Here is a 13,054-nt window from a genome sequence, read left to right as displayed (position 1 = left end):
CTTCCCCGGGAAAACCCGCAAGCCGACGAACGACCAGACAAACAAGCAATTACGCAGTTTGCGCTTCTATGTCATGGAAATCGTTTGCACCAAGCTTCTTATCAGATCTACGATGCTCACCAGTTGGATAGAATGCCTGATAGCCTACAAAGCTATATGCTCGTAGTTGCGTTTAGCGGGGGGTTTCAACACCACAAGCATGTATATTTGATCTTCTTGCTGCCATTGTCTTACGGTATTTAATAGTAGCCAATTCACATCATACATCACTATATCAGAGCCTTTTGCTATTGTGATAATGTCTCACCTGGCTTATTTCTAATATCACTCTATATCTGGTAACAGTAACAAACACATGATGGCAACTTCGCCGTTCAATACTTCCAGGGTTACATGATGTCGGCGTATCACGTGACCACACGCAAGCTTCATAATCTCCATTCAATTGCTTACTAGTCGAAACAATTCTGCGGTCGCTCATCTAGACTCAGGGCTAAGCGATAACTTGAGGTTTATTGAGATTAATTAAACCATACCTCAATATACGGCCATGAGCTCCTCTATTACGCCCTTTCGCATGTTGCGCCAACTGGCGCAGCAACAACCTCGCCGCACCACTCTTCGATGCCAATTTCCCGCCCGGAGAAGTCCGTTTTCTACGTCTCGGATACGAGCGTCCGAAAAACCACAGCCTGCCGATCAACCAGGTTTTGAGTCTCTTGTGGATCGCTCCCCAACTATGGTGCGGACTGGCCAAAAACATGGCATTGGTTTATATTTTCTAGGTATGTTCCGAGGCAGACTTGAGGGAATCCTTCATCTTAGGGGCTGGTGTTGATAATATTTGCTTAGCTATCATCCCATTCACTGCTTTCTGCCTGGGAACATGGCAAGTGCAGCGTCTTGGCTGGAAAAGCGATTTGATTGCAAAACTAGAGGACCGTCTTTTGCGTCCGCCACTCCCTCTGCCTCTGCACGTAGATCCAGAGGCAGTGACGGAATTTGACTTCCGCCGTGTTTACGCAAAGGGCCGCTTTCGGCATGACCAAGAGATGTTGGTAGGTCCCCGTATGCGTGACGGCCAACAGGGCTACATGGTAGTCACACCGCTGGAACGAGACGGCGAAAACTCGACAGTATTGGTTAACCGTGGGTGGATCCCTCATGCGAAGAGGGATAAGAAGTCGAGACCAGACTCGTTGGTAGGAGGCGAGGTTGTGGTCGAGGGCTTGTTGAGAGAACCCTGGAAGAAAAACACATTCACACCCGAAAACCGGCCGGACCGGTGGGAATTTTACTTCCCTGATGTGAAGCAGATGGCGGGCTTAGTTGGTAGCCAGCCTGTATGGATCGAGTCTACATTGAGTATGCCCCCATCCCCCTCCTTGTACCTAGTGTGCTGCCGCTGACCCTATACACTGAAGTTCCTGACTACCTCACGTTCACCGACTATGAGAACCGTGGAATTCCCATTGGCCGTGCCCCTGAGGTCAACCTGAGAAACACACATGCCCAGTACATTGTTACTTGGTAAGTATTGTTCATGCAATCATGATTTCATTTACAATCCTAACACCGCCATTTGTAGGTACTCATTAGCGATTGCCACAACTATCATGCTATATATGGTGGCCAAGAAACCCGTCTCTAGCACTGCCCAACGTCGTGTCAAGATGACGCATCAGTGGTAGAAAAGTAGCATAAAAATTTGTCGACCATCTGCGCCTGCCTAATCTTAGTTATCATCATCTGTTTCTTCAGTTCCATCGTTGACAACTTTGGATTTCTTCATCTTGGGCGCAGCTGGCATTCGAATTTCTTGTAGCAATTCCCGAGGAAGATATTTGTGTGCTTGAGAAAAGAGAGTCGACGTTGAGCTTATCTGCCGTTGCCTGTATAATATTGTTAATGTTGAATTACGCTTTTTTTTTTCCAGCGATGACGAGTGTATAGCAAACCTACCTTCTCATAAGCAGTGCTACGTCACTTTCATCGATTGTTTTGCGGTTGGCATGTTCGGCGTATGCCTTGAGATCGGAACCAACTTGCTCAAAGAACCAATCTGTTGCAAGGCTGAGCTGTTGTAGGGTTTCTGGCGATATCTTGCATTTGCCAAGTCCACTGCGTTGCGCAAACATGAGCGCCAGCCTTTTGACGACTGACGGCGGGATTGAGGGATACTCGATGCCATATGCTGATAGCTTGATGCCCTTTTTACGTGCTTCTCGCTGTTGCTCTTCCATCCTAGAATCGAATGTGATATCAGGTATGTCTTCGATTTCGCCTTGGTCGTCGTCTTCGGATTCAAGTTGCATTAATGGCAGAAATTCCCTGCCACCAGCGCTCACTCCCGCGCCGTCGTCTTCCATGGACATATCGTGTTGTGTAGGTTCTGGTTCAGGTTTAAGGTTTTGCAGCTGCGAGATGTCACCAAAGGGTTCTGGCGAGTCAGGAGATTGAGAGCGTAGTTCAACAAAAAGTGACTCTTGTTCGGGCACCGACAGGTCTCCATTCCCACTTGTAACATCGTGCCCAGTTGTGTCGTCAATTCTATGACACCAATGTATCAGCATAGTCCTCGCATAGCAGGTGGGGAGTGTCTTTGTATGTACCTTTGCATGGTCAAGTCACCGGCTGTTTGATCAGGAACATCATCAAGATCAATCCGTGGGAAAAATCCGGAATCCACAGCCACGTCGTCACTTCCTAATTGGTGAGGCTGCAAACCCACATCACTAAATCGCACGCTACCCATGCTCATCCGCGAAAGCCGACGATCAACCAGAATATCATTGGTAGCTCTTCTAGGAAATTCCATCGACTGCATTGTAAGGTTCCCCATCGTCTCATCTTCTAGTAGCATAGATCGTGGGGCTACCAGATCATCATCCTCCTCATCACCTTCATCTAGTGGAAGTGTGAACTCTGGTCTACGCATTAACACGTCATCGTCGTCATCCTCATCGTAGTCCATCCCATTTGATATGTCTGTCTGATCGCCCACCATAGACCGCTCAGGCGATTTCTTATCTGGTGAAGACGACGATGTATGAACTGCCTGGCTTGCTGGCGCCAGAGACCGACTAAGCATACGAAGAATGTCACGTGGTGTCTCCCGCTGATCACGCACACTCTTGCGACGGCCTTTTCCAGGAGTGAAGACAGCTGCGCGACGCATGTCTAGTGCGCGGATAGCGGCACGGGCGTGTGGTGTGGGCGCATTAGTAGCAATACGGTTGCGTACTGAGGATTGGCCGCGTCGCACGCTATTGAGAAGGTCGCGTGGTGCTGTTTTGTCCAGCGGGGTACGCACCGCTCGTGCAGCCGAGTTTCCAGTTGGTCGAGCCGGAGTCGCAAGGGCAACTCGTGTTGTCGGAGGTGGGGAAGAACCGGGGCTAGACATGGTGGATTGAATGGAATTTTGATCTCGATCTGTCCTGGGAAGAGATTATGGCCGAGTTGAGGCGGGCAAACAAATTGCGCCTGTTCGCTATAGACAAGCACGGCGTTTTGAATTTTATATTAGGGCTAGGCTTTGCAAACAAAATCTCGAGAGCATACAAGCCATTGGAGATCCTCAGCTGCTCTATGATGTCAACGCGCTGAGCGCGTTCCTTCGAGCCTGGGAGAGAAGCTTATCGATAAGACAATGTTTCTAGGGTTATTCAAAGTGGCACTAGGGGACTTGGGGGCGGGGGTTACAATATAATCACAATCAACTCTGCACTACCTGGCTTTCAATGTCTTCAAGAGCTCTGTTTGAGCCGTACTAGAAACTGTGTCTCATCAAATACATGCGTCGTTAGATTTTGCATTTATACTAAAACGAAATGGTATCATACATACACCCCTCTGTGCCGTAAATGCTCTCCGTCTGGCTTTTGTTAGGTTAGGCCTGAACCTTGCCAACCAACATTGCTGCGCACCTAGTAGTGCTACTGGCTTGACCTTAGACAATTTTAATCGTGTTGAGCTTCGCCTTCTCGGCCCACTCAGCCGGTAAATGTGTGACACAGCCTATCCGGGAGTAGCTACCCTCGACATCTGGACAGGCGCTCACAATAAGGCCACTATAACCACTATTCATCCAGTTCATGTATGTGAGCAGCACAAAAACTCCTGTTGCCTCAACTTCCTCATCCATATCACTGAAATCAGCTCTTCTAGCGTACGTTTGTGCCTGCATTTCGTCGTACTTGAAGGTGACGAGTTGGCCATCGGCCCAAAAATGCTGCTTTTTGCTAAGAACACCACCACCCTTGCGATATTGAACAAAATGCTCATTTCTACTGCGTGAGCTAGTTATAACAATAGGCAGAAGAGGGGTGTTGAGAATACAGCTGCCACCTTGAACAGCGCCGAATCGATCACCAGGAGCGGTGATGGCTTCAATGTCGACAACAAGAGCCTGGGCTTGCGGGTTCTTCATAGCATGCCATGTAACGCCACAGTTGAGAGATGCCCAGGACCATGACGGCGCCTTTTGCTCCACCTTGGGACATGCAGTAGGCTTAGTAGCTGAGCCTGGGATGGACTGCCACATGAGGTCAAAGACAAATGTATCACCCCACAGACCAGCAGCATAGCGCGATGTGCTAGCCTGTGGCATCTGGCTGGCCAAGCCGCCAATACCAATGAGCCGATCCTTGCTATATCTCAAGTCCCGCTGCGAGTACATTTTGACGAGTATACGCCATTTAGCCACGTCGGTAACTTTCCCAAGTGTGTCGGCTACTGTGATGGTATATGGTGGGCGCTGATCCTCGCTGCGGCGGTGAGTCCGGCATTCGTAGACAACAGCTCCAGGAGAAAAGTGGACAATTCTATTAGCCAAGTACAGTTCCTGGAAAGCCCAACTCCGACTGTAGAGAGGGCCCTCCCGGCGCAGTGTGGCCCAGGATGTAGTGAAAGGGGGGTCGAATATACCTTGCACAGGCGGGGTTGACAGAGTTGAACGGCGGCGAGCTACGAGGGACACCTCCTTCCCATTGGAACAGGTGAACGGCACAACATGAGGCTTCCATTCGTCGTCTCGGGGCCCCAGAAACGTTGTTGTCGGATCAGCTGATGAGGCGGCTGCAAGAACAACGAAGGCATGGGTATATATGTCTCCCATTTTGGTTATTTCTGACTTCCAGTCAGCATCGTCATCCTGCAGAATACAAAGAGCATCAATCCAGAGGTACGTCAAGCCCAGCAGCCGGGCAGCTTTGATGGCGTCAGTAAACACTACTGGCAGCTTACTAGGGTCGATGAGTTTGAGAAGCTCGGCCTTGTTTTTTCGTGTGAGCTGAAAGTGTGTCTCGGTACCTCTACAATAACTCAGAGCAGCCCAGGCCCGTTGGTACGCACAGGGCTTTGTGTTGTATTCCCTCAGTTGAAGTTGGGTGTCATCGGTACCCAGGTGAATCATGCGCGAAGGTGTGAAAATAGCGGATTTACGAGGCTTGCAGAACTGATGATCTTGATAGCACTCAGTCAAGCACTTTCTGGCGAAGTCGATGCAAAGGCTAGCATCAGATGCACGAGGGGCGGCAGTGCCTACCGACGGGCCCAGAGGCAATTCCTTTGGTTCTTTGGCATCAGGCGGCATGGGAAGGAGAATCTCAATGTCGATCCGTGAACGGCGGCCATTAGAAGGTGGGAGGAAGTTTAGGCAGTTGATTACTAGCGGATGGCCTTCTCGTATCATGAGACAGATTGATGGCGAGCTGTTTTTGTCGGTTTCGGCCTCGACATTGGCGTTAGCAGGCCAGGATGGCTTGCCATCAGGACCAATGAAGAATCGGTCCAGTGCATCGCATATCAGACTGCAATGCCGACAGGATCTGACGGAGCGGTCCGACTCCAAGTCGGTATTTCGGACCTCAGCTATGCTATTTGGTGGGATGTCGATCAGCATCATGGCCGGAGGCATGGGATTTGTGCCGGGTGGAAAGACGAGATGGGGCACTTGGCCGTCATCGCCAGGGTCTTCCCATTTTGCAGCAGTCTTGCCGCTTTTGCTATCGGAAGATGTGACCTGCAAGTTGTTGCATACCGGACATAAGCTGCGTTTCGGTGGCCTACTACTGCGCGTACCTTTGCGAAATATACCGTTGAGGAAGGACATGTTGATGGGAGCGGCTAGCTGGCTGCAGGAAGTTGGCAGCACTGGTGGCTGGGAATAAGGGCCAACCTCGTGAGCGAGGGGGCCAGGCGCGTTGGGTCAAGGAAGATCAAGCTACAAGAGGAAGATGTATATGGCCGTACGGGATACACAAGGAAGGGGTGCTGACTACTTGTCAATGGGCCAAGGCGTAGTTGGCGAGAGAGGCTATGCGTTTGGTCTGGGCCAGACAGGAAGCTAGATAGTATGGTGTGAGAAGAGGAGAGAGGGAGGGCAGAGAGAACGAGAGAAGAGCCAAGGCGGGAAGAAAATAGAAGAAAAAAGATTGGAGATAAAAAATAATAAAGCTGTCACCAGACCGCATAATACAAAGAAAGGTTTAGTCTCTAATAACAGAAACGCTAAGGCAAGTGAAAGACCCTTCTTTTTTTTTCTACTCTACAACGACAAGCAACAGATAACAAACGAAGCGGAACTAAACGAGAAGAATTCGAGTCAAGAGAAGGCCTTTGTTCTTGTCTCGCGCCAGACAGCAAGCTCAAGAGACGTGGTTATCTGTGGCCTTTTTGTATGTAAGCCAATTGAGCCAGAGCCAGCCCAGAGAAATTCTTTTCGAGCTTCTCTTGCAAATAAGGCCTTCCTTCCTTTGATCGGCCGAGTAAAGAAACAATAAATCAGCAGAGAACAAAAAAAGAATAAAATGGAATATAAAATTCTTTAGCCCAAAAGCTCTGATTTTCATTTATCCCTTGAAGATTTCTCTGATACTGCCCGCATTTCTGCTGCTATTTATATCTGTAGCCAGCCTAGAGCGGCCCCATCAGGCCCTAAAGACAACTCCCGCTTTACCTCACTCGGTCATGTCAGAAGAGAAACATTATGGCGGGAGAGAACAACTTGTCCAAGCTTCTGTCTTATTTTTTCCTCGCTCATTTCTTATGTTGGTGGTCTTCCCCGCGGCAGAAGGGAGGGGAGGGCGGGCCGCGAGAAGGAGAGAGGAGTAGCATTGTGATAGATAAGAATTAAGAATATCGGGGGGGGGGGGGGGCCTTCTCTCCTTCTCTCTCTCTCTCGTATGGCCCTCCGCCCCCTCAATATTGCCTTCGAGTCCCATAGACGGACACAGCCATCGCTGGTGGTGGGCTCTCGCGATTCTGCCTGTTTGCTCGGCCTGTTTGCACAAGGGAGTTTAGTGAACCGAACATCCAGCAACAGATACGTGCAAGGGCTGTGATGCACCTCGTGCAAGATGGGCTTCCTATTACCTAACGGGCCCCAGCGCTGGCGGCCAAGTCTGGAGATTTGGGGTTTTGATTTGGCTGCGCCAAGGATAGGAACAAGAAGACAGACGGGGGAGAGTCAGTTTATTGTGGGTGTGATATTAAATCCACATAAATTAAGCGGCATTATATCTGCTTACGACTTATTACAGCCCCGGAAATATAGCCTAAAAGAAACATCCAGGCGTAGGGAAAGAAATCCTTCCTTCCATCCCTTATGCTGTTTGTCGTTCGTTGTCGTCAAAAGAGGCTTCGATGTTGTTTGTTGTTTGTTAATGTTCTGTAGCAGGCGTCCTGTAGGTACCCTGCAATACACTGTAAAGTCCCAGTTGACAGCGGGACCAATTGATTCTGCCCGCTGATCCACTGTTCGTACTGATGGATTGATTGGCTGGGTCTGAGTCGGTGACCAGGGCCAGGCTCAGGAAGTTCAGCCCTGTAACCCAAGTTCATGCTGCTGTATCACCTCTATGCTATAGGCGGCCTCGACAAGCAAAAGTTCAAATCCAGCACACGAATCACAGGGCCTGCCTTATCCACAAGGCAGTGCCGACGGCGACGGCCATCGTCTGGAGCAACTTGCCCGCACTTTTTACCCTTTGCCCTATTCACTTGTGAAAAATCTGCAGCTTAACACAACCCGCTTCCCCCCTCCCACCCCACTTGAGACATGCCGCAATTCTGCTCACTGAAGAGACGAGACAACCACGAGCCCTTTGCTCAGCACTGGTATTTCCATTTGCTTCTTTTGCGCCCCTCTCGCCCCTTTCGCCCCTCTCCTTTGTGCCTTCTCAAGGAACACAAAAGAGCTTCCATAGCACGGCCGTCGGCTCTTGCGGCTTGTGGCTTACGGCTTGCGGCAAGGAATCCGGCCCTTCATTCCAGCGAAAAAAAAAAAAAAAAAAAAAAAAGACACCAATGGAGCTTTAGGAAGCATGTCAAAGGCCCACCCTTGTGCCTCAGCTGGCCACGAGATCGCGAAAAGTTTTTTTTTAGTCTTTTGTCCCTAGCCTGGGCCTTCCTCCTCCCACCAACGTAGGATTCTTCTCTCTTTGTCCACTTCATAGTTACACCATCGTGCGTGATGCTGATGTGCTCCTGACATCCTTTTTTGTGAAAAGCTACTTCCCCGAAGACGGAGACACTACTTGTGCCCCTGCTTTCAAGTGCGTCACCTCATGCTTCCTCATACAGCCACGAAGCCATGCGTCCCTGCGGGATAATCTTCTAGCTTTGACTGAGCTCTGCCTCAAGACTTCCCGGGTACATTTACGCCGGAAGTTCAGACACCCTCTGTTCCAGGCAGCCCAAATACCGGTCCAATCAACGCCGCCATCGTGAAAACTCGACCCAATCCGCCACACGGCTCGCCACACGGCTTTGGCCCTTCTAAACGCACATTCCGAACCATTTTTGCTCTTTTCGTCTCTTCTTTATTCCCGAACTAATGTTCACTTTACCACGTATGCATCTTCATGCAACCCTAATATTGATGCCGAAGTAAAGAAGAGGCTAGACTGTCGGAGCCATGTTTAGTGATGTTACGAAGATGAACCCGTAGTACAACCCACTAGAAACTGCTGACCAGGATGCCTGTATGTACGCACACATGCACTAGCACAGCTCCATTGCTACAATATGCACGCCTTGCCCAGCCAACACTGTCCTGCATGCATGTAGCTCCCAACAAATTCACTCGTAGCCAGTCAACGCACCCACAAGGGCTACATGACCAACTCATAGCCATTTCACTTGGCAATCTTGCCTGGTTTTGTTCCTCGATGCGCTTTGCCAGGCCAACTTCACACTATTTGCTTGGTGGAGCAAACTGAACAAGCTAATTACTCAGGTCCTTTTGTATAGCGTTTACTGAATACGCACACTCAAATTGCCTCTTTTTTTTTTCTTCATGGACTTCTTACGGCCTTGCCGTGCACTAAGTTCTGGAGTTGTCTCCATAGACAACGATGTTTAAGCTACTAAATATAGCATGCTTTGAAGAAAAAATTCAATGTATTGACATGACTAAGTGAGTTGTAAGCAAAGACCCAATTCGAGGCCTCGAGACCGATATTGAGCACTTATAAGCCCATAAAATAACATATATATAATAGCATAGAAACAATAGCCACCCCATTACCCTGATGGCTCATAGGCAGAATTACTGCCATCAAGCTCATCAGAGACGGTATTAGCAGTGTTACAAGTGTGTCGGCCAATACATGAGTAGAAGCTTAAAATCAACCCCAACGTGTTACGAGCTTCTCACCGTCACGCTACTTGGCGAATGGCGAACGTCGAGGAAAGGTTGATACACGTTGCTACATGGGTCAAAATAGTCGCTCTGATTCTCCTGAAGGGAGGAGGGGTTGGTAGGTGCTTTCCGCCTGGTACATGGGCCGTACGTAATACGCAAGTCTCTTCAACCTCTGGCATTCAATCTTGACTGCTGTGCAGGGCTGAGTAGAATATAGACAGGCCAGGGTTTGTAGACCACCTTCGCCAGTGTCAAACTCATTATTGCCATGGATGATACTTTTCGGGGAAGACAACAACTCGGAGAGAGAGAGGACATAATATTCAATCAACAATGGAGCTACTCAAACACTATTGTTAAGTTGAGGAAAGAAGAAACTGTAGCAAAGACAGAGGCAAGCTCTAAACCTCCAACAGCTAGCTCCGATTGCGAGTTTTATAGTGCGTCTTATTATGCCAAAGGTGCTTGGTAAAAACTATATGATCTTGCTAATATGGTTGGCTTTTCATGAGAGGGGACAGTTGCAGGCAGCTTTTGTGAAAGGCATTACCAAATGCGAGTTTGAAATTAGCTTCTCCTCAGTTGTCCTCAAAGCTTTTACGTAAATCAGTGTTTTATATTATCTATTAATTATCCACGTGCAGCCTCCCCTTTTTAAAGTAATTATTGATCGTCTGCATCTCAAGAGAAAACAACGGTTATCTGAAAACTTGAAACTTTCGTCTCCGGCTGGACATTAGCTGGCGTTCTATCTAGAGCCGGAGAAGACCAAACTAATCGTGGCAAAGGCTTGCGGAGCTGCCACACACGACTCTTCCCTTCTAATATCCCCCCCCCCCCCCCGTTTCCAGCCGTTGCCAGCTATGGCAATTATGAGAATAGCCCGTTTCAAACACGAACTGCTCTATATCGAAAGCAAAACATGAGAAGATCCGATTCTTGAGGGCCACACTTCTTTGAGTCTGGGTGTATCGTTGACTGTCTCGAAGAATTAGAGGGATCTAAGATTTCAGTATCCACAAAACAACTTGGAAATTTTGCAAGACGTGTTCATTAGAATGTGAGATGATGCAAGTTTCCTGTGACAAAATATAGATGGGTGCAACCATGAGTGCCTTAAAAGTATGAGGGTTTTCGGCTCTTGATGAAGTCGTTATTTTTGTCATCATGCACTAAAACAATGGACACTAGGGTTACCAGGGTTACCTAGCCGACATTTTGCTAATGCTCAGTGGATGCAAGTAGTTAGCTTACAAGGCAGCTCCCTAGAAACAGGTCTCCAATTCCCTACTACTAGCACCATCGCTTGTGATGAAACAGCGAATTCTCAGCTTTCCGAAAATACTCTGCCGTATCAAGTTTTGCTGCTGTTTTTGAAGCCGTCTTTTCCCTCTACCCTACTTATCGTTTTATGGCCATCTGAACTAAGCCCGAATATCCAAACAACTCCTAGAAATGACTCGCTCATCTGGCCCTAGGGCTGTCTGTCCGCAGTATAGCTCAGTCTCCCTTTGCGAGGCCGACTCTCTACACATCGATCTTCTTACTATCCAGGACAACAGCAAATGCGAAAACCCTCTGCATGCCCAAGCCCCTATCGTACCTACCACCGCGACCGCCATAGTGACTGCGCCAACAACCGTCACCAAGACATCGCCGGACTGTATCGGCTATATCTCTAGAAACTATACGCCCCAAAACTGTAGGCGTAGGGTACCCGAAGTCGCTACCTTCAATGCCGAAGCGCCTGAGGGTGTCGACGCCCCGTTTGCCAAGTTTCCTGGTTCGTCTTTCCTTCATCTACTCTCGTTTTTCACCATATCGTCAATGGCAATCCACTAAGCATCGCGTCTCCTTTTCCATCACCAGCCAAGCTTCATGCGAGAAAAGTTGCCGACGAACTCTACAAAGCCCATCGCGTGTCCAAGGGTCTCATATTTCTGCCTGGCCAGCCCACAACTGAGTATGAGGATTCAGACCAAGGCCCTCGCTTCCGCCAGCGTCGATAGTAAGAAATCTGCCTCATGGGTTTATGCTCTTTGTTCTACGTGTATGTCCATTGAATCTCTGACCTGCTATTCAAACTCCTTAAAGCTTTTTCTACATCACTGGCGCAAACTTTCCAAACTGTTACGTCACCTATGACATTGGCCAGGAGCACCTGATCCTTTGGGTGCCCTATGTTGAACCCCGTCAAGTCCTATGGTATGGGTCCACCCCTAGTCCTGAAGAGTGTCTTAGAAAGTATGACGTAGATGAAGTCCGCTTTGCTGCACAGCTGCCAGAATATCTTCAGGACAAACTCCGGTTCGATCTTACCCTCTACCTTCTTCATAAAGACCAGGCCCCTCATTTCGATAATGAGATCGTCAACTCTCTTCACTACCGCGTCAATACGTCCTTCCTGCAAGAATGCATGGACGAGGCCCGTGTTATCAAAACTCCATACGAGGTTGCCATGATCCGCAAAGCCTGTGCTATATCTACGCTGGCCCATCGCCAAGTTGCCGCACAATTGCTCACTCTGAAGAATGAGCGGGAGATTGAGGCTGTCTTTCAAGCTACTTGCACAGCTAGCGGTGCCCGCGATCAAGCCTATCCTATTATTGCTGGCTCCGGCGTTAATGCTAGTACTTTGCATTATGAAGAGAACAACGCCCCTCTCCAGGGCAAAGAACTGGTTGTTCTGGATGCTGGGTGCGAGTGGAACTGCTATGCTAGTGACATTACCCGCACGTTGCCGATCAGCGGTAGCTTTTCACAGGAAGCTTTAGACGTCTACAAAGTCGTTGACAAAATGCAACAAGAGTGCTTGAACAGCGCCAAACCCGGGGTGTTGTATTATGCTCTTCACTTACATGCCTCTCGTGTTGCCCTTGTTGAGCTAATGGATCTGGGAATCTTGCACAACGGTTCGGCCAAGGAAATCTGGGATGCTGGCACGATTTCTGCGTTTTTCCCCCATGGTCTAGGACATCATGTTGGCCTGGACGTGCATGATGTGTCTGGCCGCGATCGCTTACTTCTACTAGGTGAGGAAAAGATAAAAATTCGGGGCTACCGTAGCATGAAGCGCGATATAGTTACTCCCGAATCGCTCTCTAGCGCCGTGGGGCTCTTTGATGCTCCTCCGCCGCCGTACCACGGCCGCCAAGCTCTCCAGCCCAACATGATTGTGACTATCGAGCCTGGCATATACTTTTGTCGCGAGTATATTGAAGGCTATTTCCTGTCAAACCCAACCCATGCGCGCTTCTTGAACACGAAAGCGCTGGAACGGTATTACCCTGTTGGTGGTTGCCGAATCGAAGACGACATCTTGATTACACCCAACGGCAATGAGAACCTAACTCCAGCACCGAAGGGACAGGAGATGCTAGATATTATCAATGGCCGTTTTTAATGGTA

General features: G+C 49.0%; 4 protein-coding genes across 4 annotated transcripts; 2 read left to right on the top strand and 2 right to left on the bottom strand.

Annotated features, from left to right (window-relative positions):
- Nucleotides 1-550: 550 nt before the first annotated feature.
- On the top strand, nucleotides 551-1,691 carry HOO65_010331 (surfeit locus 1; the record flags this gene model as incomplete). Its single annotated transcript, XM_071005978.1, has 4 exons — nucleotides 551-785; nucleotides 853-1,365; nucleotides 1,425-1,530; nucleotides 1,589-1,691. The coding sequence occupies 4 exons, from the start codon at nucleotides 551-553 to the stop codon at nucleotides 1,689-1,691; spliced, it is 957 nt and encodes a 318-aa protein (XP_070862153.1).
- A 44-nt stretch (nucleotides 1,692-1,735) lies between these two features.
- HOO65_010330 (uncharacterized protein) lies at nucleotides 1,736-3,403 on the bottom strand (the record flags this gene model as incomplete). Its single annotated transcript, XM_071005713.1, has 3 exons — nucleotides 1,736-1,892; nucleotides 1,963-2,550; nucleotides 2,613-3,403. The coding sequence occupies 3 exons, from the start codon at nucleotides 3,401-3,403 to the stop codon at nucleotides 1,736-1,738; spliced, it is 1,536 nt and encodes a 511-aa protein (XP_070862152.1).
- Nucleotides 3,404-3,949: 546 nt separating this feature from the next.
- On the bottom strand, nucleotides 3,950-6,112 carry HOO65_010329 (HET-domain-containing protein; the record flags this gene model as incomplete). The annotated part of the gene is made up of 1 exon (XM_070999689.1): nucleotides 3,950-6,112. One exon carries the CDS (start codon nucleotides 6,110-6,112, stop codon nucleotides 3,950-3,952), a length of 2,163 nt encoding a protein of 720 aa, XP_070862151.1.
- A 4,989-nt stretch (nucleotides 6,113-11,101) lies between these two features.
- HOO65_010328 (putative Xaa-Pro aminopeptidase) lies at nucleotides 11,102-13,049 on the top strand (the record flags this gene model as incomplete). Its single annotated transcript, XM_071005601.1, has 3 exons — nucleotides 11,102-11,429; nucleotides 11,516-11,654; nucleotides 11,741-13,049. The coding sequence occupies 3 exons, from the start codon at nucleotides 11,102-11,104 to the stop codon at nucleotides 13,047-13,049; spliced, it is 1,776 nt and encodes a 591-aa protein (XP_070862150.1).
- Between the last annotated feature and the right edge of the window lie 5 nt (nucleotides 13,050-13,054).

This window comes from Ceratocystis lukuohia (genome assembly GCF_044167205.1).
Source record: "Ceratocystis lukuohia strain C4212 chromosome Unknown Supercontig1_pilon, whole genome shotgun sequence".
Taxonomy (NCBI): domain Eukaryota; kingdom Fungi; phylum Ascomycota; class Sordariomycetes; order Microascales; family Ceratocystidaceae; genus Ceratocystis; species Ceratocystis lukuohia.
Note: the sequence above shows the minus strand (reverse complement) of the source record. Positions and strands in the feature narration are given on the sequence as shown.